At 45.4% G+C, this 22,844-nt stretch overlaps 2 protein-coding genes across 2 annotated transcripts; both read left to right on the forward strand.

The window, feature by feature from the left end:
- The first annotated feature begins 6,560 nt into the window (after positions 1-6,560).
- LOC132762678 (mesoderm posterior protein 1-like) lies at positions 6,561-9,719 on the forward strand. Its single transcript, XM_060755867.2, has 2 exons — positions 6,561-7,151; positions 8,802-9,719. Exons 1-2 carry the CDS (start codon positions 6,561-6,563, stop codon positions 8,883-8,885), a joined length of 675 nt encoding a protein of 224 aa, XP_060611850.2. The 3' UTR covers positions 8,886-9,719.
- Positions 9,720-15,179: 5,460 nt separating this feature from the next.
- LOC132762737 (gonadotropin-releasing hormone II receptor-like) lies at positions 15,180-18,821 on the forward strand. The gene is made up of 4 exons (XM_067471473.1): positions 15,180-15,716; positions 16,935-17,130; positions 17,640-17,654; positions 18,430-18,821. The coding sequence occupies exons 1-4, from the start codon at positions 15,180-15,182 to the stop codon at positions 18,819-18,821; spliced, it is 1,140 nt and encodes a 379-aa protein (XP_067327574.1).
- Positions 18,822-22,844: the final 4,023 nt, after the last annotated feature.

A 22,844-nucleotide genomic window follows, 5' to 3' on the forward strand; every position in this document is an offset into this window, starting at 1 on the left:
GGGAGTATTCTGCCTGGCAGAAAAGAGGTTAGACTGGATGGCCTTTGGAGGTCTCTCCCAACCCTATGGCTCTATGGTGCAGCAGGGCATGGGCCAGGAGGGCTTCAGAGGCCTCATTAGCCGCAGACTCCTGGGGATGAGGAGGGGCTGGGAAAGGGAATCTTCCTGGGGGGCTTCACACTTCCCTGGCCCCTGTTTGCACAAGTGATGGAGCTCCTTCGCGCCCAGGAATGCCTTGGCCCTGGGAAATCCATCCACAAACATCTCTCCCAAGTTGCCCAGCAGTTTGCAGGAGAGGTAACTGGGGCCAATGGGGTTTTTCTTGGCCAGATTCTCTCATTGCTGCCATCTGAGGCTGAGAGAGTGTGCTTTGCTCAAGTTCACCAAGAAAGGGGGCCGGGAGGGGGATCTGTAGCAAAGAAGGATTCAAAGCCTGGTCTCCCAGAACCTTCATCTGGCACTCAAACCAATTCAACACATTACTTTCCCAAAAGATTTGTTCTGGGGAGGTTTGCCATTGCCTTCTCAGACCCTTCCAAATGATAACTGGCCAAGTAGCATCAGAAAATGTTCAAGATGGCAAAAGTTATGAAAGGGAGAGAAAGGACCAGTGCATTAAGGAGGCCAAGATCCAGCCCTCTTGCTTCCTTTTATCTCTACTGTATTCGTGGAGCACAGGCTGTCCCCAAGTTGCAAACAAGATCATTTCTGTAGGTATTCTTAGGTTGAATTTGTTTGTAAGTCAGAACAGAGACATTCCTTAAGTGTAACTCCATATAACTCCATACATCTCCTGGGTTTTGATAGTGGTTTTCCCTGCCTGGCAGAAAGAAGGGGGCTGCACTGGATGGCCTTTGGGGGTCCCTGTTCTAAGGAGACCCACACGCTGGACTCCTGAAGACCCCCATCTATTTGGTGCATCCCTTGCTCTTTGGGGTATAGTGGAGGCATATCCTGGGGCACAGAGGGGACTGGAGGGGTCAAGGTCCTGCTGGCCTCTTGCTGGGGTTCTGAGGCCGGGAGTGAGCTGGGCACCTCTGGGGGGTCTCTGCGAATGGCCCCTTGCACACTTCCCAGGCCTGAAGGTGAGGACAATTAAGGAGAAGGGGACAGAAGTCACACCTCACAAGCAGTGGCAGCACTCTTCCCACAGCTCTGCTTTGTGGGAGAGGGGCTGGGGAGCCCATGGCCTTTGACCCTTCCCACGAACCCCCCTCCTCTCCAGCAAGGGGCTGCCCTTCTCCCCTTACTTCTATGGCCCAAACCCAGGCAGCTGCTGCTCCAGCTACTGATGGGAAGCCCCCTTTGAAGCCCCCCACCCTCCAGCTCTGTTGAAAAACTTCCAATCACAACTATGGAATATTTTTAAAATAAAGTTCTGTTCCTGGTTCGAAAGTGTTATTTCCTGTTTAATTGTGCAGTCCTTACTTTGAAAGTAGTAGTTCTACTCCAGAAACTTTGTTTTTGTGGCTGCCACAATGTTACAATTGGTTGAAACTCTAGGACAGGCATAGGACAGGCAGGCAGGCAGGACAGACAGGCAGGACAGAAGCATACGAGAAGCTCGGCCTGTCATTAAACATTGGGAAAACCAAAGTGCTCTTCTAGCAGTCACCAGCCAATCTCTCTCCAATGCCAGAAATACAGCTTAATGGCGTAACATTAGAAAATGTTGACCATTTCTGCTCCCTTGGCAGCCACCTCTCCACAAAAGTCAACATTGACACTGAAATTCAACACTGCCTGAGCTCTGCGAGTGCAGCATTTTTCCGAATGAAGAAGAATGTTTGAGGATCATGACATCCGTAGGGATACCAAGGTGCTTGTTTATAAAGCTATTGTCCTCCCAACCCTGCTATATACCTGCGAGACATGGACTATCTACAACGTCACATGCAACTCCTAGAACGATTCCATCAGCGCTGCCTCCAAAAAATCCTGCAAATCTCTTGGGAAGACAAGCGGACAAACGTCAGCATGCTGGAAAAAGCAAAGACCACCAGTATTGAAGCGATGGTCCTCCACCATCAACTCTGCTGGACTGGCCATGTTGTCTGAATGCCCGATCACGGTCTCCCAAAGCAGTTGCTCTACTCCAAACTCAAGAATGGAAAACGGAATGTTGGTGGGCAGGAAAGGAGATGTAAAGATGGGCTCAAAGTCAACCTTAAAAACTCTGGCATAGACACAGAAGTGGGAAGCCCTGGCCCTTGAGTGATCCAGTTGGAGGTCAGCTGTGACCAGCACTGCTGCAGAATTTGAAGAGGCATGAATGGAGGGTGAAAGAGAGAAACGTGCCAAGAGGAAGGTGCGTCAAGCCAATCCCGACCGGGACCACCTTCCACCTGGAAACTGATGCCCTCACCGCAGGAGAAGACGCAGATCAAGAATAGAGCTCCACAGTCACCTACGGGCCCACCACCAGGGGACTCAGAGTGGCTTACAAGATATATATACATACAATATATTATATTATTAGCATAGTACAATATCAGTATTAATTATTACTATATTGTATTATACCATAATATTGTAATATTATTAGTAATATTACCTGTAATATAAATATATAATTATAATATCATATTATTATTAGTAGTAGTAGTATATTGCATTCCATTATAATATTATTAATATTATATGTATATACAAATATGTTAGGAATTGTGGAAGTCCAAAAAATCTGGAGGGCCCAAGTTTGCCCATGCTTGATATGGAAAGATGGGTGTTTTGTAATTCTACCTATATCCTTTCTTCCTTCTCTACCTCTTTCCTTCCTTCCTTTGCTTTTTGCTTCCATCCTTCCTTCTGTCTTTCCTTCTCCCCCTTTCCTTTCTTCCTTCTCTACCTTTTTCCCTCCTCCTTTGCTCCCTCTTTCCTTTCTTTCCTTTTTAAATTTCCTTCCCTCCTTCCTTCTCTACCTCTTCCTTTCTTTCCCCCTTTTTCTTTTCCTCTTTCTCTTTTCTTCTCTACCTCTTTCCTTCCTTCCTTTGCTTTTTGCTTCCATCCTTCTGTCTTTCCTTCCCTCTTTCTGTCTGTCTTTCTTTCTTTCTTTCTTTCTCTTCTTCCTTTGCTCCCTTTCTTTTTTTCTTGCCTTCTCTCCTTCCTTCTTTCTCTATCCCTTTCTTTTAATCCCATCTGTTTTCCTCTTTCTCTCCTTTCTTTCTTCTCTACCTCTTTCCTTCCTTCCTTTGCTTTTTGCTTCCATCCGTCTTTCCTTCCCTCTTTCTTTCTTTCTTTCTTTCTTTCTTTCTTCCTTTGTTCCCTTTCCTTTTTTCTTGCCTTCTCTCCTTCCTTCTCTCTCTCTCCCTTTCTTTCAATCCCTTCTCTTTTCCTCTTTCTCTCCTTTCTTTCTTCTCTACCTCTTTCCTTCCTTCTCTCTCTCTCTCTTTCTTTCTTTCTTTCTTTCCTTCTTTATTCCTTCCATCCCTTTTTTCTGTATTGTCATTTAGCTTTTTGGGGTTTTTAATCCCTTTCCTCTGATTTTTTTTGGGGGGGGGGGGGAGGCGTTATGAGTGATGGTCACTTGTTGGTCTGGTAGGGGTGTAGTGTCCAAATTTCTTGTCATTTCATCCACTGGTTTTTGAGTTATGTTAATCCCACAAATGAGCATTACATTTTTATTTGTATAGATATGCTATTGTTTTAAAGTGTTTTTATGTTGTTGGGGGCATCAAAATGTAAACCGCCCTGAGTCGCCTTTAGACTGAGAAAGGTGGTATATAAATACGGCAAATAAATAAATAAATACATTTCTAGTCTCTGCCCACGGCGCCCTGTTTCCCAAAGCTGCCCGCCTCGGTTGCCTTGGCAACTCTGGCACCAAAGGTGTCAGGGGCTTCTCCACCTGTTTCACACCCGGGTCGCCCCCCTCCTCTGCTGCCCTAAGGGTCCAGGCACAAGGACAGGGGCCTGGGAAACAAGTGTGTAGTGGGCAATGTCCCTGCATCTGTGTATGTTTGTGGAGGGGGTCCAGTTAAGACTCCAATTCATAGACATGGCAGAGACCCCAGGGCCATCCAATTCAGGCCAGGCAGAAGGACACATTCCAAGCCCTCCCAACAGATGGCCATCCAGCCTCTGCTTAGCAGCACCCAGAGGAAGAGACTCCAAAAGAAGGGAGGAGGCCAGAGTCCAAGAAGACACATTTTCCAAAATCCCGTTCTCAAAGGTGTAGAAAAGTGAGGTGAAATTTTCCAAACAGGCACAGGCAGCAAAGGAAACCCATAGGGGTGTTGACCCTTCCCTATGTTATCCAAAGCTTATATGTTTGTGTGTGTGGCTGGAGTTAAAAGTTTAAAAATGCCCCTGTTCCGACTTGCATACAAATTCTGCTTCAGAGCAAACCTACAGAACCAATCTGGCATATAACTTGGGGACTGCCTGTAATCCCTCTGAGGAATGCCTTAAAAGAGGTGGGTCTAGCTCAGGGGTCCACAAACCTTTTAAACAGAGGGCCAGATCACAGTCCCTGAACCTGTTGGAGGGCCGGATTATTTGAAAAAAAAACATGAATGAATTCCTATGCACCCTGCACATACCTTCTTTGTAGTGCAAAAACCACTTAAAAACAATACAATAATTAAAATGAAGAACAATTTTAACAAATATAAACTTATTAGTATTTCAATGGGAAGTGTGGGCCTGCTTTTGGCTGATGAGATAGGATTGTTGTTGTTGTTGTTGTGTACTTTCAAGTCGTTACAGACTTAGGTTGACCCTAAGTGAGGGCCGGGTAAATGACCTTGGAGGGCCACATTCGGCCCCCGGGCCTTAGTTTGAGGACCCCTGGTCTAGCTGAAGGCTTTCATGGTCGGAATCACAGGGTTGTTGTGAGTGTTCTGGGCTGCATGGCCCAGAAGCATTATCTCCTGACGTTTCACCTGCATCTATGGCAAACTTTCTTTCTTTCTTTCTTTCTTTCTTTCTTTCTTTCATCCACCTGTCTTTCTATATCTCTGTCTTTCTTTCTACATTTATCTGTCTATCTTTCTATATCTATCTATAGCTATATATCTTTATATATCTCTTCTTTCTTTCTTTCTTTCTTTCTCACTTTCTCTCTTTCTGTATCTCTTTCACTTTCTTTCTATATCTATCCACCTGTCTTTCTTTCTCTATGTATCTATCTATCTATCTATCTATCTCTATATATATTTATATTTTTTTCTTTCTATATCTATCTCTTTCTATATCTCTTTCGCTTTCTTTCTTTCTATATCTATCCATCTGTCTTTCTATCTGTCTTTATCTATCTATCTATCTATCTATTTCTATATCTTTCTCTATTTTTCTCTTTCTTTTTTCATTCTTTCTTTCTATATCTATCCATGTCTTTCTATCTCTATCTATCTATCTATCTATCTATCTATCCATCCATCCATCCATCTATCTAATTATATCTTTCTATATCTCTTGCTCTATCTTTCTTTCTTTTCTTTCTTTATCTATCCATCTGTCTTTCTATCTTTCTCTATCTATCTATCTATCTATCTATCTATTTCTATATCTCTTTCTCTATCTTTTTCTTTCTTTCTTTCTTTTTATATCTATCCGTCTTTCTATCTCTATCTATCTATCTGTCTATCTGTATATCTCTTGCTCTATGTTGCTCTTTCTTTTCTTTCTTTCTATATCTATCCATCTGTCATTCTATCTTTCTCTATGTATCTTTCTATATCTCTTTTTCTACATTTTTCTTTCTTTCTATCTTTATCTATCTTTCTCTCTCTCTCTATATATATATATATCTATATATCTTTATATCTCTTTCTTTCTACATATATCTCTTTTGCTTTCTTTCTTTCTATATCTATCCATCTGTCTTTCTATCTTTCTCTATCTATCTTTCTATCATCTCTATATCTCTTTCTCTATCATGTTCTTTCTTTCATTCTTTCTATCTATATCTATCCATCTGTCTTTGTATCTCTATCTATCTATCCATCTATATCTTTCTATATGTCTTGCTCTATCTTTCTCTTTCTTTCCTTTCTTTCTAAATCTATCCATCTGTCTTTCTATCTTTTTATATCTATCTTTCTATATCTCTTTATCTTTTTCTTTCTCTATCCCTTTCTTTCTTTCAACATCTACCCATCTTTCTTTTTATCATTCTCTATCTATCTCTATCTCTGTCTAGCTATCTTTCTCTTTCTTCCTATATCTAACCATCTGTCCTTCTTTCTTTCTATTTATATCTTTGTTTCTACATCTGTCTTTCTATATCAATGAATCAATCAATCTTTCTATACAGGTCTTTCTATATCTCTAGATCTTTTATCTGTCTTTCTATCTATTTCTTATCTGTCTATCTATCTATTTTATCTGTCTATCTATCTATCTATCTATCTATCGCTTATCTATTTATTTATTTATCTATCTTTTTCGGGGCACCTCTTTCTCTCTCTCTCTCCTCCTCCTCCTCCTTTTGGCACCTTTCCCCGGAGGTGCCGCGTTTGGCACCTTTCTCCGGGCATAAAGGCGAGGAAGGGTCCTTCTCCATCCATCCACCCTTCCTTCTTCCTTCCTTCCGTCCTCCCTTCCTTCCTTCTCTGGCCATGGAGAGCAGCAGCGCCTTCTTCACCGCCTTCGTGGCCCCGCCGGAGCCCTTTCCCTCCGCCGCTTCCTCGCCTCCTTCCTCTTGCTGTTGGATCCCGACGCCACTGCCTTGGCCCCCGCTGCCCGCCTGCTCTTCCTCTTCGCCTTCTTCTTCTTCTTCTTCCTCCTCTTCCTCCTCTTCTTTCTCTCCTCCTGCGGCGTCGGGGGCGCGCCGGAGCGCTAGCCAGCGGGAGAAGCTGCGCATGCGCCGCCTGGCCCGGGCCCTGCGCGAGCTCCGCCGCTTCCTCCCTCCCTCGGTGGCGCCCCCCGCCCGGCCCCTCACCAAGCTGCAGACTCTCCGCCTCGCCACACGCTACATCGCCCACCTCGGGGCCCTCCTCCACCAAGAAGGAGAAGCAGGAACAGGAAGGGACCCCCCGGGCGGAGGAGAGCGCCAAGCAGGAGCACAAGGAGCGGGAGGCGCCTGGGGATCGTGGGAGCCCCCCAGCAGAAACTGCAGCAGTGGCAGCGAGGCCGGAAGCCCCCCGGAGACACAGTGGCCATGGGAGACCCCCGCCTTCGAGGAAGAGGCGCCCTCCGCAGCCCCACAGGTAAGCAGGGTGGAGGGGAGTCCCAGAGAGGGCATCCAGTCTGACCCCCTTCCTCCCATCAGAGTCCTCCTGACAGATGGCCAGCCAACCAAAGGCAGTCTGAATTTCACTAAAGGGACCCCCAGAGGCCATCTAGTCATACCTCCTTCTGCCCAGGAGAGCCTTCCTGACAGATGGCCAGCCAACCAAAGGATGTATTTCACTATGGAAGGGATCCCCAAAGGCCATCCAGTCTGACCCCCTTCCGCCCAGCAGAACCCTCCTAACAGATGGCCATCCAACCAAAGGAAGTATTTCATTATAGAAGAGACCCCCAAAGGCCATCCAGTCTGACCCCCTTCCACCCAGCAGAGCCCTCCTGACAGATTGCCATCCAACCAAAGGCAGTCTGAATTTCACTAAAGGGACCCCCAGAGGCCATCTAGTCATACCCATTTCTGCCCAGGGGAGTCTTTCTGACAGATGGCCAGTCAACCAAAGGATGTATTTCACTATAGAAGGGATCCCCAAAGGTCATCCAATCTGACCCCCTTCCGTCCAGCAGAGCCCTCCTGACAGATGGCCAGCCAACCAAAGGAAGTATTTCATTATAGAAGGGATCCCCCAGGCCATCCAGTCTGACCCCCTTCCGCCCAGCCGAACCCTCCTGACAGATGGCCATCCAACCAAAGGCGGTCTGAATTTCACTAAAGGGATCCCAAGAGGCCATCTAGTCAGATCCCCTTCTGCCCAGGAGAGGCTTCCTGACAGATGGCCAGTCAACTAAAGGAAGTATGTATTTCACCATAGAAAGGACCCCCAAAGGACATCCAGTCTGACCCCTTCTGCTCCTTAGAGCCCTCCTGACAGATGGCCATCCAACCAAAGGAAGTATATATTTCACTATCGAAAGGACCCCCAAAGGACATCCAGTCTGACCCCTTCAGCCCCTTAGAGCCCTCCTGACAGATGGCTATCCAAACAAAGGAGGACTGTCTTTCAACTAGAGTTAGAAAGGACCTCCAAAGGGCATCCAGTCAGACCCCTTTATGCCACTCTGAGTCCTCCTGATCGATAGCCATCCAATCAAAGGCAGTCTGTATTTCACTATAGAAGGGATCCCCAAAGGCCATCCAGTCTGACTCCCTTCCGCCCAGCAGAGCCCTCCTGACAGATGGTCAGCTAACTAAAGGAAGTATGTATTTCACCATAGAAAGTAGGAGCCCCTGGTGGTGCAGTGGGTTAAACCCCTGTGCCGGCAGGACTGAAGACTGACAGGTCGCAGGTTCGAATCTGGGGAGAGGCGGATGAGCTCCCTCTATCAGCTCCAGCTCCTCATGTGGGGACATGAGAGAAGCCTCCCACAAGGATGATAAAAACATCAAATCATCCAGGTGTCCCCTGGGCAACATCCTTGCAGACGGCCAATTCTCTCACACCAGAAGCGACTTGCTCCTGACACGACTATAGAAAGGACCCCCAAAGGACATCCAGTCTGACTCCTTCAGCCCCTTAGAGCCCTCCTTACAGATGGCCATCCAACCAAAGGAAGTATATATTTCACCATAGAAAGGACCCCCAAAGGACATCCAGTCTGACCCCTTCAGCCCCTTGGAGCCCTTTTCAATGTGGCCTTGACTGACCCTTTGCTCCTCTTCCTTTCCTCCTCAGAGCCTGCTTCCCCCGGAGCTGCTGGCCTTCCTGGAGGAACTGGAGCCCTGGCCAGCCGGCACTGACCACTACCCTTTGGCCTGACCACATCTGGAGGAGAAGACCCCCGCCATGGCTGGCCCCAAAGGGGTCCTTCTGGGGTCTTCCTTTCCAAAAGATGCAGCTGCGGGAGGCAGATTGCACCCCTTTGACTCTCCAGAGCCAAGTCATTCTGGGCTCTTTGAACGAACATTTTTTATGTCAATGCATTCAACCTCAACAAGTCTGCTTTTCTAAAATCTGTCATCATTTCAGCGATGTTGTTTGTATTGGGTGTACAGATAAACACACACCTTTTGTAGACCTGAATTGACCAAGGACAAATTATTATTATTATTATTATTATTATTATTATTATTATTGTGTTTATTTATACATGTCTTTTGTAGGCCTGAATTGACCAAGGACATACTATTATTATTATTATTATTATTATTATTATTGTGTTATCGAAGGCTTTCATGGCCAGAATCACTGGATTGTTGTGTTTTCCAGGCTGTATGGCCATGTTCCAGAAGCATTCTCTCCTGACGTTTCGCCTGCATCTATGGCAGGCATTCTCAGAGGTTGTGAGGTTATTGTTAGTATTATTATTATGTTTATGTTTATTTATACCCCACTTTTTCTCCCCACAAGGAGACTCAAAGTGGCTTAGCTTTTCAGTACTATTTAAAATCCACCCATATATAAACATTGAAACAGAATTAAATATCACGGTATTAAAAAATTCAATTAAAATCAAAATACAAAACCACAGCTTCTATATGTGTGGGTTTGGATATGCACACCCCTGTGCATTTGTGTATGTGTGTGTGTTTATACATAGAGTGGTTTGGAAATGGTTGGAAGTAATATATAAAATAAAAGCGTAAAATATAATGAATGGTGGCTCTTTTCCTAATCGTGTCTCTCTTCAAGCTACTTAAATTTTTTGAGTGGGGCTGCGGTGGTGCAATGGTTAAACAGCTGAGCTGCTGAACTTGCTGACCAGAAGGTTGGTGGTTCGAATCGACGGGACGGGTTGAGCTCTCGCTGTTAACCCCAGCTCCTGCCAACCTAGCAGTTCAAAAACATGCAAATGCGAGTAGGTCAGTAGGTACCGCCTCAGCAGGAAGGTAAACAGTGCTCCATGTGGTCATGCCAGTCACTTGACTTTGGAGGTGTCTATGGACAACACCAGCTCTTCGGCTTAGAAATGGAGATGAGCACCATCCTCCAGAGCTAGAGATGAAGTGGAAGCCTTTACCTTATCTGTGTGTTATTGTTTGAAGGCATTTAATATTTGCCTTGTGTGTGTATATTCCGAAATCTGCCTTGAGTTCCCTCGGGAAGATAGGGTGGAATACAAATAAAGTGTTGCTACTCTTATTATTATTTGATACACAACAATATTAGTACACAGCAAAAAAGATCACTCTGCTGGTTTTTGTATTAGATCACATGTCGGGCACTTCCCAAGTGTCTAGGACTGTGTGATGTATTGGCGAATGATGCCTGCAGATCTGAGTAGGGTGGTCTTTTGCAGCTGTCAGATGGTAATTTTGTCAGCTCTGATTGTTTTTAAGTTCAGGCCAAGGTCTTTAGGCACTGCACCCAGTGTGCAAATCACCACTGGGACCACCTTGACTGGCTTGTGCCAGAGTCTTTGCAGTTCGATCTTTAAATCCTCATATTGTGTCAGCTTTTCCAGTTGCTTCTCATAAATTCTGCTGTCACCTGGGATTGCAACATCGACGATCCATACTTTGCTTTTTTCCACGATCGTGGCGTCAAGAGTATTGTTCTCCAAAACTGTCTGTCTGAATTTGGAAGTCCCAGAGTAGTTTGATGTGTTCATTTTCTGTAACTTTTTCAGGCTTGTGATCCCATCAGTTTTCTTTTTTTGTTGTGGTTGCAGGCAGATATTTATGGCTTAAGTTCTAATGGATCATCAGAGCGACAGTATTATGCCTCTGCTTATAGTCTGTCTGCGTAATCTTGCAGCAGCTGAGTATGTGATCCATCGTTTCGTCTGCTTCCTTGTAGTGTCTACACTTGGAATCTGTTGACAACGTTTCAATTCTAGCTTTGATGGCAATAGTTTTAATTGCTTCTTCTTTTTCTGGGAGTGAAAGGTCAAAACATGTAGGGACCCATAGGTTGAGAACCACTCTTATAAGGGTCTGGGGCAGCACCGAGCCTCAACAAACTTAACGTCCAACACTATGTCAGTGAAAGCCAAGGAGAGCATTCACTTGAGTGAGGCTGGCACCAGAGGGCAGCATTCATTCGTGTTTCATCCTTGAACCAAGGCACGTGCTCTGATTCAGTAGAAACCATACCAGTCTCTTTCTGGTTTGATTTAAAGCTGGTTGTATAAGTAACTACATTGAAATGTCCTTTAGGTGGAGAGGTATGCCATCCATCAGGCAAACATGGGGGGGGGGGGGCTCCTTTAGCCAAGCACCTCAAAGTTATTAGAATATTACAGCTGGAAACCCACTTAGATTCAATGGAGGGCGCAAATATGTGCCGGGGGAAGAAGGAAACTTTATTTAGAAGCTCTTGTGTGATATGGTTGCACTACTTCTGAACGCATATACAGCTGGACCTCCGTTTCCACTGGTTCTACATCAGTGTTTCTCAACCTGGGGGTCGGGACCCCTAGGCGGGGGGGGGGGGGTGTCAGAGGGGTCGCCAAAGACCATCAGAAAACACTGTATTTTCTGTTGGTCATAGGAGTTCTGTGTGGGAAGTTTGGCCCAATTCTATCATTGGTGAGGTTCAGAATGCTCTTTGATTGTAGGTGAACTATAAATCCCAGTAACTATAACTTCCAAATATCAAGGTCTATTTTCCCCAAACTTCACCAGTGTTAACATTTGGGCATATTGAGTATTCGTTCCTACTTTGGTTCAGATCCATCATTGTTTGAGTCCACAGTGCTCTCTGGATGTAGGTGAACTACAACTCCAAAACTCAAGGTCAATGGTTCTTGTAGGTTTTTTCGGGCTATAGGGCCATGTTCTAGAGGCATTTCTCATGACGTTTCGCCTGCATCTATGGCAAGCATCCTCAGAGGTAGTGAGGTCTGTTGGAAAGGTCAAGGTCAATGTCCACCAAACCCCTCCAGTATTTTCTGTTGGTCATGGGATTTCTGTGTGCCAAGATTGGTTCAGTTCTATTATTGGTGGAGTTCAGAATGGTCTTTGATTGTAGATGAACTATAAATCCCAGTAACTACAACTCTCAAATGACAAAACCAATCCCTCTCCCCCAACCCCACCAGTATTCAAATTTGGGCATATTGGGTATTTGTGCCAAATTTGGTCCCATGAATGAAAATACATCCTGCATACCAGATAGTTACATTACGATTCATAACAGTAGCAAAATTACAGTTATGAAATTACAAAGAAAATAATGTTATGGTTGGGGGTCACCACAACATGAGGAACTGTATTAAGGGGTCATGGCATTAGGAAGGTTGAGAACCACTGATTTAACCAGTAATGCGTTAAAAATGTTTGAGGAGGAAAAAATCCCCAAAACAAACCTGAATGTTGTTTTGCACCAAGTACTATATTGGTGTATTCGTGGCAGCATCATTGCAATGCTTTTAATTGCAATGATTTTAATCTCCGCTCAGTTCTGGAAACCCATCTGGCAACCTTGGGCTGGTCCCACTCTCTCAGCCTCGGTGGAAGTCCAGGGCAAAGGCACTCTGAACATATCTAGCCAAGAAAATACACCATAGAGTAGCCAGAGGGTTGCCACAGGTTGGAAGGACAACTGAGGTGTTGTGTGATTGTATGGTCATTGTGTTCTATCAACATGTGCTCTTCCTAACATTTCGCCTACATCTGTGGCTGGCATCTTCAGAGGATCTGATGGAAGTCAAGCAAGTGGAATATATATATTTGCAGAATGTCCAGGGTGGAAGAAAGAAGCATTGTCTGCTCAATAAGTGCCAAGGATGCAATGAGCAAGCTAGATTTGCAAGTGTTGAGTGAGATCCATCCATTAGCATGTGAGTAACTGAGAAGATTGTATAGCCAATAATAATAATAATAAAAGAAGAAGAAGAACAACAACAACAATAACAACAACAACAACAACAACAACAACAAGCCATTAGAATCAATGCCATCAAAGCCAGAATAGAAAAGTTGATGACAGATCCCAAGTGTAGACTCTGCAAGGAAGCAGCTGAAACAATAGATCACATCCTCAGCTGCAGTAAGAAGATCGTGCAGACAGACTACAAGCATAACACCGTTGCTCAGATGATTCATTGGAACTTGTACCACAAATACCATCTGCCTGCGACAAAGAATTGGTGGGATCACAAGCCTGAAAAAGTTACAGAGAATGAGCACGTCAAACTACTCTGGGACTTCCGAATTCAGACAGTCAGAGTTTTGGAGCACAATACTTCTGGCCTTACAATAGTGTTAAAAAAACAAAGCATGGATAGTCGATGTCGCAATCTCAGGTGACAGCAGGATTGCAGAGGAACAACTGGAAAAGCTGATACAATATGAGGATTTAAAGATCGAACTGCAAAGACTCTGGCATAAGCCAGTAAAGGTGGTCCCAGTGGTGATCGGCACATTGGGTGCAGTGTCTAAAGTCCTTGGCCTACACTTAATCGGTGGTGACAAAATTACCATCTGCCAGCTGCAAAAGGCCACCCTACTGGGATCTGCACGCATTGTTCACTGATACATCACTTGGGATGTGTCCGATGTGTGATCCAATACAAAAGCCAGCAGAGTGCTCTTGTTTGCTGTGGACTCATCTTATTATGTTTCAAATAATAATAATAATAATAATAATTCCTTTATTTATATACACATTGGCCATAGAGCCTGGAAACCACACAACAACCCACTGATACCAGCTGTGAAAGCCTTTGGTGATACATTTAACCCACCATGGGTTGGCCTTAGGTGAGAAACGACTTGAAGGCACACAGCAAGGACAACTACTTGGCTCAGTTTCATATCAAAAGAAAGGAGGCGGTCTGTAAGAGGAGGGAGATCTCCTGGTGATGCATGGCCTTGGTGTGCACACGTTGCTCCTCTCTGCCGGCACACAATGAATGTTTACACTGCATTGAGGGCTGAGGAGATGTGAGCAGTAGGTGTGACACATGCAGCTGGATCCCAGGTGAGCTCAGACAAGGGCTGTCTCCTATGGATTGATCTCAAATTGATCTCGGACAGAGGTAGGCCTTGCACACATGGAGGGAAAGGATCCATGGGGTGGACAGGTGCAAAAGTCAGGTATTTGGTCACAAAAAAAAGAGTGGACTCCTCTTAGCATCATGGCCAAACGTTTGTTTGATTGCTATCAAAAGTGTCCATCTAGGCTCTGCTAGATTACTTTAGCCTGGGGACAGATCAAGGGAGCAAACTCTCCTGTGACCAATGTGATTCTTCACTTTTTAGGACAAGTGGGGTGTTGTATGGTTTCCAGGCTGTATGGCCAATGTGTTCTAGCAGCATTTTCTCCTGATGTTTCACCTGCATCTTGATGCTGCATCTTCAGAGGATCTTGTGATAGTCAAGTAAGTAGAGTATAATATAACTGTGGAGTGTACAAGGTGGGAGAAAGAGTCAATGTGCATCAAATAAGTGTAATGGGTGCAATTAGCAAGCTAGATTTGTATGTATTTTGAGTTAAGAGCTGTCACTCTGCCCAGGTTTTGCTTTGAAATAAGAGCAGCATTTTGAATTAAGAGGGAGTGCCAGAGGGAGAGTTCAAGCCTTTAGGGCTTCAAGGGATCAGCCTCTGGGCCTTGTGCCTTATACTCTCATCCACTTTGGGAGATTGCTGTCCGCTTGGCTCTTACCTGCTTTGAGGAACTTTGGGCAGTGTATGTTTGGCTTCATGAAGAGAGAGAAGGAGAGTGAGCAAGAGAGAGAAGGAGGAAGGCTGGAATGAGGACAGGATGAAGAAGAAAAGGAGGGTTCTGCCTCTTTACTTTGTGCTTCCTTGCCACAGCTTTGTGCTTCTATTATTTTAAAATTGACCTTTCTTTTGTTATTATTCCATGTGAATGTGCATTGATGCATTATTGGTTATTTATTTTATTATTTAAAAACACGTAATAAAATGGGGGGAGGGGGTTTCAGAGGGCTGGAACGAATTAATAGCATTTCAATGGGAAAATTCTGTTTGAGATAAGAGTGTTTTGAGTTAAGAGCTCAGTCACTGAACTAATTATACTCTCAAGTCAAGGTATCACTGTACTCTGCTGTTTTGGGGGGATTTCCCCTAACAGTTTGTTGTTCTGCTCCCCTCCTAATACCCCTTCCCTGTCCTGTCCTGCCCTTCCCTCTACAGAAATCCATCATGGTGGCTCAGCCAGTGAATGCCAGCCTGGCGGCAGGTGGGGCATTACCTCCTCCCCTGGGTGCTCTCTTCTCCTTCAATGGCAACAGCAGCCTAGGCCAGGGGCTGGTGCTGCCCACCTTCTCCCTTGCAGCTGGAATTCGTGTGGCACTGACTTTGGCCCTGTGTGTGGTGGCCACAGCCTGCAATGTGGCGGTGCTGTGGGCCGGCTTGGTGGGGGGCCGGTCCCGCCGCTCTCACCCCCGGGTGCTGCTGCTTCACCTGGCGGTGGCTGACTTGCTGGTGGCATTGGTGGTGATGCCGCTGGATGCGGCCTGGAATGTGACCCTGCAGTGGCGGGCCGGGGATGGGGCCTGCCGCCTACTCATGTTCCTCAAGCTGTTGGCAATGTATGCCTCGGCCTTCCTGACTGCCCTCATTAGCCTGGACCGGCAAGCGGCCATCCTGCACCCACTGGATGTCTCCAAAGGATGGTGCAGGAACCGGGTCTTGCTGCAGGCCGCCTGGATGCTGAGCGCAGGGCTCTCCATTCCACAGGTAGGTAGGTACATAGGAAGGCGGGACCGACCAGGGTATTGGGTGGCAACCTGTGCATGACGGGGTTACACCGCCCCTGAAGTAAGTAGGTCTGTAGCTTGGGGGTCTTCCTGGACTCAATGCTGTCGCTTGATGCTCAGGTGTCGGCGGTGGCCAGGAGGGCCTTTGCACAACTCAAACTTGTGCGCCAGCTGCGAGTTTACCTCATGAAGTCTGACTTTGCCAGGGTGGTCCACGCCTTGGTTACATCAGACTGGACTATTGCAATGCGCTCTATGTGGGGCTGCCCTTCAAGATGTCCCGGAAGTTTCAACTGGTACAATGAGCAGCAGCCAAGCTCCTTACTGGAGCAAACCATAGGGAGCATAGAACGTCCCTACTAAAACAACTTAATTGGCTGGCGATAAGTTGCCGAGCCAAATTCAAGATGCAGGTCATGACCTGTAAGGCCCTAAACGGTTCGGGCCTCACCTATCTCTGCGATTGCACCTCCTTCTATGAACCGGTGCGAACTCCAAAATCTTCTGGGGAGGCCCTCCTTTTGCTCCCACCACCGTCACAAGTAAGGTTGGTGGGGATGAGAGAGAGGGCCTTCTCAGTGGTGGCCCCTACCTCTGGAACACTCTCCCCAGGGAAATTAGACAGGCCCCATCCCTCCCCAGGCACCAGAAATGAACAGCCATAGACCCTGCTATAGCACTGCACTTAATTCCCCGCCCCCTCCCCCTAGAATTTTTGAGCTTACACTAATCTTGGCCCAGCCTTTTAAATTGCCTTGAACAGACAGGATTACTTTTAATATATATGTGTTATGGCAACAATCTTTATGCTTATATTGTTTTGTTAATCTTATGATTATGTTGTTTGTATGTATTGATGATGTTACTTGGAAACCACTCTGAGTCCCCCCGGAGAAATAGAGTGGTATATAAATAAATTATTATTATTATTATTATTATTATTATTATTATTATTATTACTACTACTATAAGGCAGGTCTTTGCCAGAGAGGGGCAATGGGCCAAACAAGGGTTGAGTAAACAGATGCAGCAACAGGCCTATAGTAGGACATATCCATCTAACAGTCATATTGTCCAGTCCACATTTGACTAGTTTGTTTGCAAGAAGTTCATGGGGGACCTGTCTCCTTACTGAGGACTCCAGACTTGAGTGCTGTGAGGTTGAATCCCAACAATCCTCCCTTTGATGGCTCCACAGCTCTTCCTCTTCCACACGGTCACCATCCCTTTGGCGCAGAACTTCACGCAGTGCTCCACGCAGGGTTCCTTCGCCCAGCACTGGCATGAGGTGGCCTACAACCTTTTCAGCTTCCTCTGCCTCTTCCTGCTCCCACTCCTGGTCATGGTGGCCTCCTGCTCCCGCATCCTGAGGCAGATCTCCTGTGCTGGAGGCCGTGAGTCCCTTTGTGGAGAAGGAGGGAGGTGGGCAGGAAAGAGGGTCTTGTGGGGTCTTCTTGTGGAGAGCAAAAGCGGGACATTAATAATAATAATAATAATAATAATAATAATAATAATAATAATAATACGGTGTGAGGGGGAGTCAGAGGCCATGGGCCACCCTCTTGACCTTCTGACCAATTCAGTCCAGCAACTCCTCTGTTCATAGGAACAGGGAGAGACCTGGACTGGCTCAAACATCCCCACTTTTGCAGTACAGGCTGTCCCCGAGTTAATAATAATAATAATAATAATAATAATAATAATAATAATAATTTATATTCTGCTCAATGTCCTTGAGGGGAGGTAGAGTGGATTACAACATACACAGACAGGCAAACATTCAGTGCCTTTTATAACAATGACACACAAATACACAGAACAAAGGTAAAGGCTTCACCTTTCATCTCTGGCTTCTGGAGGACAGTACTCAAGTCTGGTGCTCTTTTTCCATTTCCAAGCTGAGGAGCCTGTCGTCCTGGTTGTGTTTTGCCAGCACGGCTGCATGGGCACCTTTATTACCTTCCCACCGAAGTGGTACCTATTGATCTACTCACATTTGCATGTTTTCCAACTGCTAGGTTGGCAGGAGCTAGGGCTAACAATGAGAGCTCACCCAATCTGTGGCTTTGAATTCCCAATCTTCTGGTCATCAGTTCAGCAGCACAAGGTTTAACCCATTGCACCAACTGCAGCCCCAAGTTACAGTAAGTCAGAGTTACAAACATCTGACTTGCAAATGACTCCTAGTTAAGAACGGAGGTGAGACAACAGGAAGTGAGAGAAATCTACTCCTCAGAAGGGAAATTAACTCCTGGAAGAGTTATTATCATGGGGGAAAGTGGTCTCCAATGAAGCTTTATCACCAATGCTTTCCACAACAAGCCAAATTTCCCAAATCCAATTACACTATGGGCTCTTCCACACAGCCATATAATCCAGAATATCAAGACATACATACACATACATACTTACATAGCTGAAGTTAATGCTTAAAAGTGGTCCTGTGTTGCCTAACATGCAAGTTCAGCTTAAGAACAAACCTGCTGAACTGATTTTTTTCAGAACTTGGGGTGGGACCCAAATGTTAAACTGGGGAGTTCGAAATGGGGGAGTTCCTTTCAAGGCAGTGAGAGCCTGCTCTCACTTGTGTCTCATCAGTGGTGAAAGGAGCCTTGTGTGGGTCTCTGGGGGGAGGGCAATGCATAGGCCCATGTTTTACTGATCTCTGCCCCCCTTTGTCCTTCTTCTTCCAGCCTCTTCCCTCCGCCGGTCACGCGACCCCCTCCCCCGGGCACGGTTACGCATGCTGGGCCTGACTGTGGCCATCGTGGGCTCCTTTCTGCTCTGCTGGACGCCCTACTACCTGCTGGGCCTCTGGTACTGGTTCTGGCCGGTGGCCATGGAGGAGGCCATCTCCCCCTCGCTGGCCCACCTCCTCTTTGTCTTCGGCTTCTTCAATGCCTGCCTGGACCCCATCATATATGGCCTCTTTGCCGGGGGATTCTCCTGCCGCAGGGCGCGGCCCCCTTCTCTGGCCATTGGCTCCTCGGCCTCCTCCCTTCGTCTCAGGCATGGGCCAACTCTGCTTCCAGGTATGGACGCTGCTCCAGAGGCAAATGCTTCTGGTGTTATCGAGCCACGGTAACCCTCCCCATCAAGGGATCAGAAATAAATATATGATTTTTTTCCTTTATTAAAACATTTTTTCTGGACTTGAGTTTGATGTGTCGGGAGATCTGGAGTGGTCCCCCCCCCCAAGACTCTATCATTTCTAACCCTTCAATAAATTGTATCAATGTATACAATTGTAACTTGTATATTTCAACTATATACTGTATCCATTTTCTTATTTAAAATGTATAAACTGCTCATTAAATGTATCAAAGTTGTAGCTCAGAGACAATCGGCCCTCTGTGACCCTGCCAAAATGATCTCCTAGGAACCAGAAGGCTGGACAATCCCTTCTGGCTATTTCCCAAGCCAGGAATCACTGGACCCATTGTTTATGTGTATACAAAGTTAGGTGACTTCCTGTGCAAATTTTGATAAGCCCAGGATCCATTGTGTAAGTCAGGAATCTTCAAACCTTTTAAACAGAGGGCCAGGTCACAGTCCCTCAAACTGTTGGAGGGCCAGATTATAATGTGAAAAAAAACATGAATGAATTGCTATGCACACTGCACATATCTTATTTGTAGTGCAAAAAACACTTTAAAACAATACAATAATTAAAATGAAGAACAATTTTAACAAATATAAACTTATTAGTATTTCAATGGAAAGCGTGGGCCTGCTTTTGGATGATGAGATAGGATTGTTGTTGTTGTTGTTGTTGTTGTGTGTTTTCAAGTAGTTTCAGACTTAGGTTGACCTTGAGTGAGGGCCGGGTAAATGACCTTGGAGGGCCGTATCCGTCCCTCGGGCCTTAGTTTGAGGACCTCTGGTGTAAGTTATATGGTTCACATAAGGCTGTGGAAACAGAGACTGAGAATATGTGCATTTGTTAACTTCTTTGTTGACAGCCAAGCCCTTGCTTGCCTAAGATCATCACCTTTGTCCTGGGGGTCTCACACCTTTGTTTCCTGAAGCTCCTATCTTTGTTCAACATGGAACATGGGAATTGCCAGATTGCACCTCCTTCCAGAGGGGGAGGGGGGGGGTTCACAACAACTGATCAGTCCCTCACCCAACCAACCCACCACCATCATTTTCCCGGTGAAGGGAATCCCTGCCTGGAGGCAATGACATCAGCAGAGCTTCCAGCCAATCAGGCCACGGATCCTGACCAGTCCCTCTTTCAACCAATCAGAGGCAAGAGTGGGAGATTTGAATAGCTATCAAACTGTATAAGATGTCTTGCTTTCCTTTGTATGTTATGCTTGTACATTTGAAGCATCTTGCTTGTACTTGCATCCCTTTCAGGTGAAGTGTATTAAACCTTTGTGGCTTGTCTTTAACCTTGTGAGTTGTTTTTCTGTCCTGGTTTTTTTAGTTTAGCATACACTCACCAGGCACAGATACTCTTATCTGTGGTTCTAGCTAAATGACAACACAATGACTCCTGGGCTTGACCCTGCCAACCTAGGAGTGCATTTGGCCCAACACAGGGAGGAGACATTTTGATGATGATGATGATGATGATACTAGTAGGTATTAATAACACTATGTAATACTTTTTTTTTGTTCCTGGGTTATAATGCCATTTCCTAATTGGTTCTGCCATAAAAATATGGGAAAAGTTTATTTAATGGCAAAAACATCCAGTGCTTGGGTCATGGCTTCCTATGTTATTGTTGTGACTTCTTCCTCACCTCTTGCCATAGGTCCCCTGTTAAGGATATTTTTTTAAAACAGCAAAGTATTTAAAAGTACAAAAAGAATCCTTAGTGTAGAGCAGTGTTTCTCAACCATTCTAATGCCGCGACCCCTTAATACAGTTTCTCATGTTGTGGTGACCCCCAACCATAACATTATTTTCGTTGCTACTTCATAACTGTCATTTTGCTATTGTTATGAACTGTAATGTACATATCTGATATGCAGGTTTTTTTAATTCACTAGACCAAATTTGGCGCAAATACCCAAAAGGCCCCAATTTGAATACTGGTGGGGTTGGGGGGGATTGATTTTGTCATTTGGGAGTTGTAGTTTGCTGGGATTTATAGTTAACCTTCAATCAAAGAGCATTCTGAACTCCATCAACATTGGAATTGAACCAAACTTGGCACACAGGACTGCCATGACCAACAGAAAATACTGGAAGGGTTTGGTGGGCATACACCTTGACTCTTGGAGTTGTAGTTCACCTACATCCAGAGAGCAATGCGGACTCAAACAATGATGGACTGGACCAAACTTGGCACGGATACCCATTACGACCACATGTGAGCACTGGTGGAGTTTTGGGAAAACAGACCTTGATGTTTGGGAGTTGAAAGTTGCTGGGATTTATAGTTCACCTACAATCAAAGAGCATTCTGAACCCCATCAATGATAGAATTGGGCCAAACTTCTCGACTGTATTTTCTGATGGACTTTGGTGACCCCTCTGGCACCCCCTCATGACCCTCCCAAGGGTCCCAACCCCCAGGTTGAGAAATGCTGGTGTAGAGCATTCAGCTCACAGCAAGCAAAAGCCATAGAGTGTGGCTGTCAAGAATTCTTGAGCTTAAGGAAGAGAGAAGTAGAGCTCAATCCTACAAAATTTCAAAACATATGAACGACATTCCTTGATAGAAAAGGATTGGGTTTAAGCCTTCTCTCCTAACTCCAGGCATTCAGGAATGAGTGGGAATGAGTCAGAAATAAGGGGTTCCCTTAGCCTTGCTTAATTATATGTGTCTGCTTCTCATTAAGGACTACAGACTTAAGCGGTGTGGGGTTGAATCCCAACAACCCCCTCTCTCTCAGCCCCCTTGCCACTGGTCCCTGGTCTCAGACTCTTCTCCAGGTGCAGCTGATTTCAGCAGGTGACCTCCAGACAGGTACGCTTTGCCCTGCGCCCCTTCAAGGATGCCCTAGAGACCTTGGCAACAGGCACAGGCTGCCCTTTGGTGAGAGGAGGACAAGTGGCCTTCCTGTGGGCTGCATAAAAGGCCTCCAGAGAAGGAGGAGCCATGGGGGATGGAACGGGACACATAGCTCCCCCCCCCCATGACTCCCCTCTCCCCTTTCCAGCCTTCTCTGCAACTGGATCCACCTCTATTTCAGAGGCTCTCACTCAGGAGGAAGTTCCTCTTGCAGGACTGGCTTCCCAGAATCACAATGTGCTGGTCCTGGCAGAAGGGGGCTGGACTAGATGCTCCTTGGAGGTCCCTGATGGCTCTGTGATCCCGGGACTCCATTGTTCTTTAAATCAGACCACAATAACAGCTGAGAAAGATACCACCAACATCCTAACCCACATCTTCTTTTGACACCATACATTATTATTATCACCCCAGGATGATAATAATAATGTATATAATTTACATAATAATAAGTTCGCCCTACCCATATATAATAACTTTATTTATTTGTTTGTTTGTTTATTTATTTATTTGGGGCTTTTATATCCCGTCCTATCTCAACCTCCTCAGAAGGACATGTTTGTTCCACTTGTATATAATAGAAATAATAATAGAAATAATAATAAAAGGTTTGCCCTGCCCATATATAATTTAAATAATAATAATAATAGGTTTGTTCCAGTTGTATAGAAGAAGAAGAAGAAGAAGAAGAAGAAGAAGAAGAAGAAGAAGAAGAAGAAGAAGTTTGCCCTACCCATATAGCAATTGAAATAATAATGTGTTGTTGAAAACTTTCATGGCCAGAATCACAGTTTTTGGGGCTGACTGGCCATGTTCCAGAAGCATTATCTCCTGAAATTTCACCCACATCTATGGCAGGCAACCTCTGAGATTGTGAGGTCTGTTGGAAACTAGGCCAGTGGAATTTATATATCTGTGGAATAATGTCCAGGATGGGAGAAAGAACTCTTGGCTGTTGGAAACAAGTGTAAATGTTGCAATTGGCCACCTTGATTAGCCTTGAATGGCCTTGCATCTTCAAAGCCTGGCTGATTCCTGCCTCTGACATGGTGGCTGTTAAAATGGTCTAGCATTTCTGTGTTCTCAAATAATCTGCTCTGTCTAGGTTGACTCATCAGGTGCTCTGTTATGGCTGACTT

Source organism: Anolis sagrei, chromosome 9, assembly GCF_037176765.1.
Source record: "Anolis sagrei isolate rAnoSag1 chromosome 9, rAnoSag1.mat, whole genome shotgun sequence".
Taxonomy (NCBI): Eukaryota; Metazoa; Chordata; class Lepidosauria; order Squamata; family Dactyloidae; genus Anolis; species Anolis sagrei.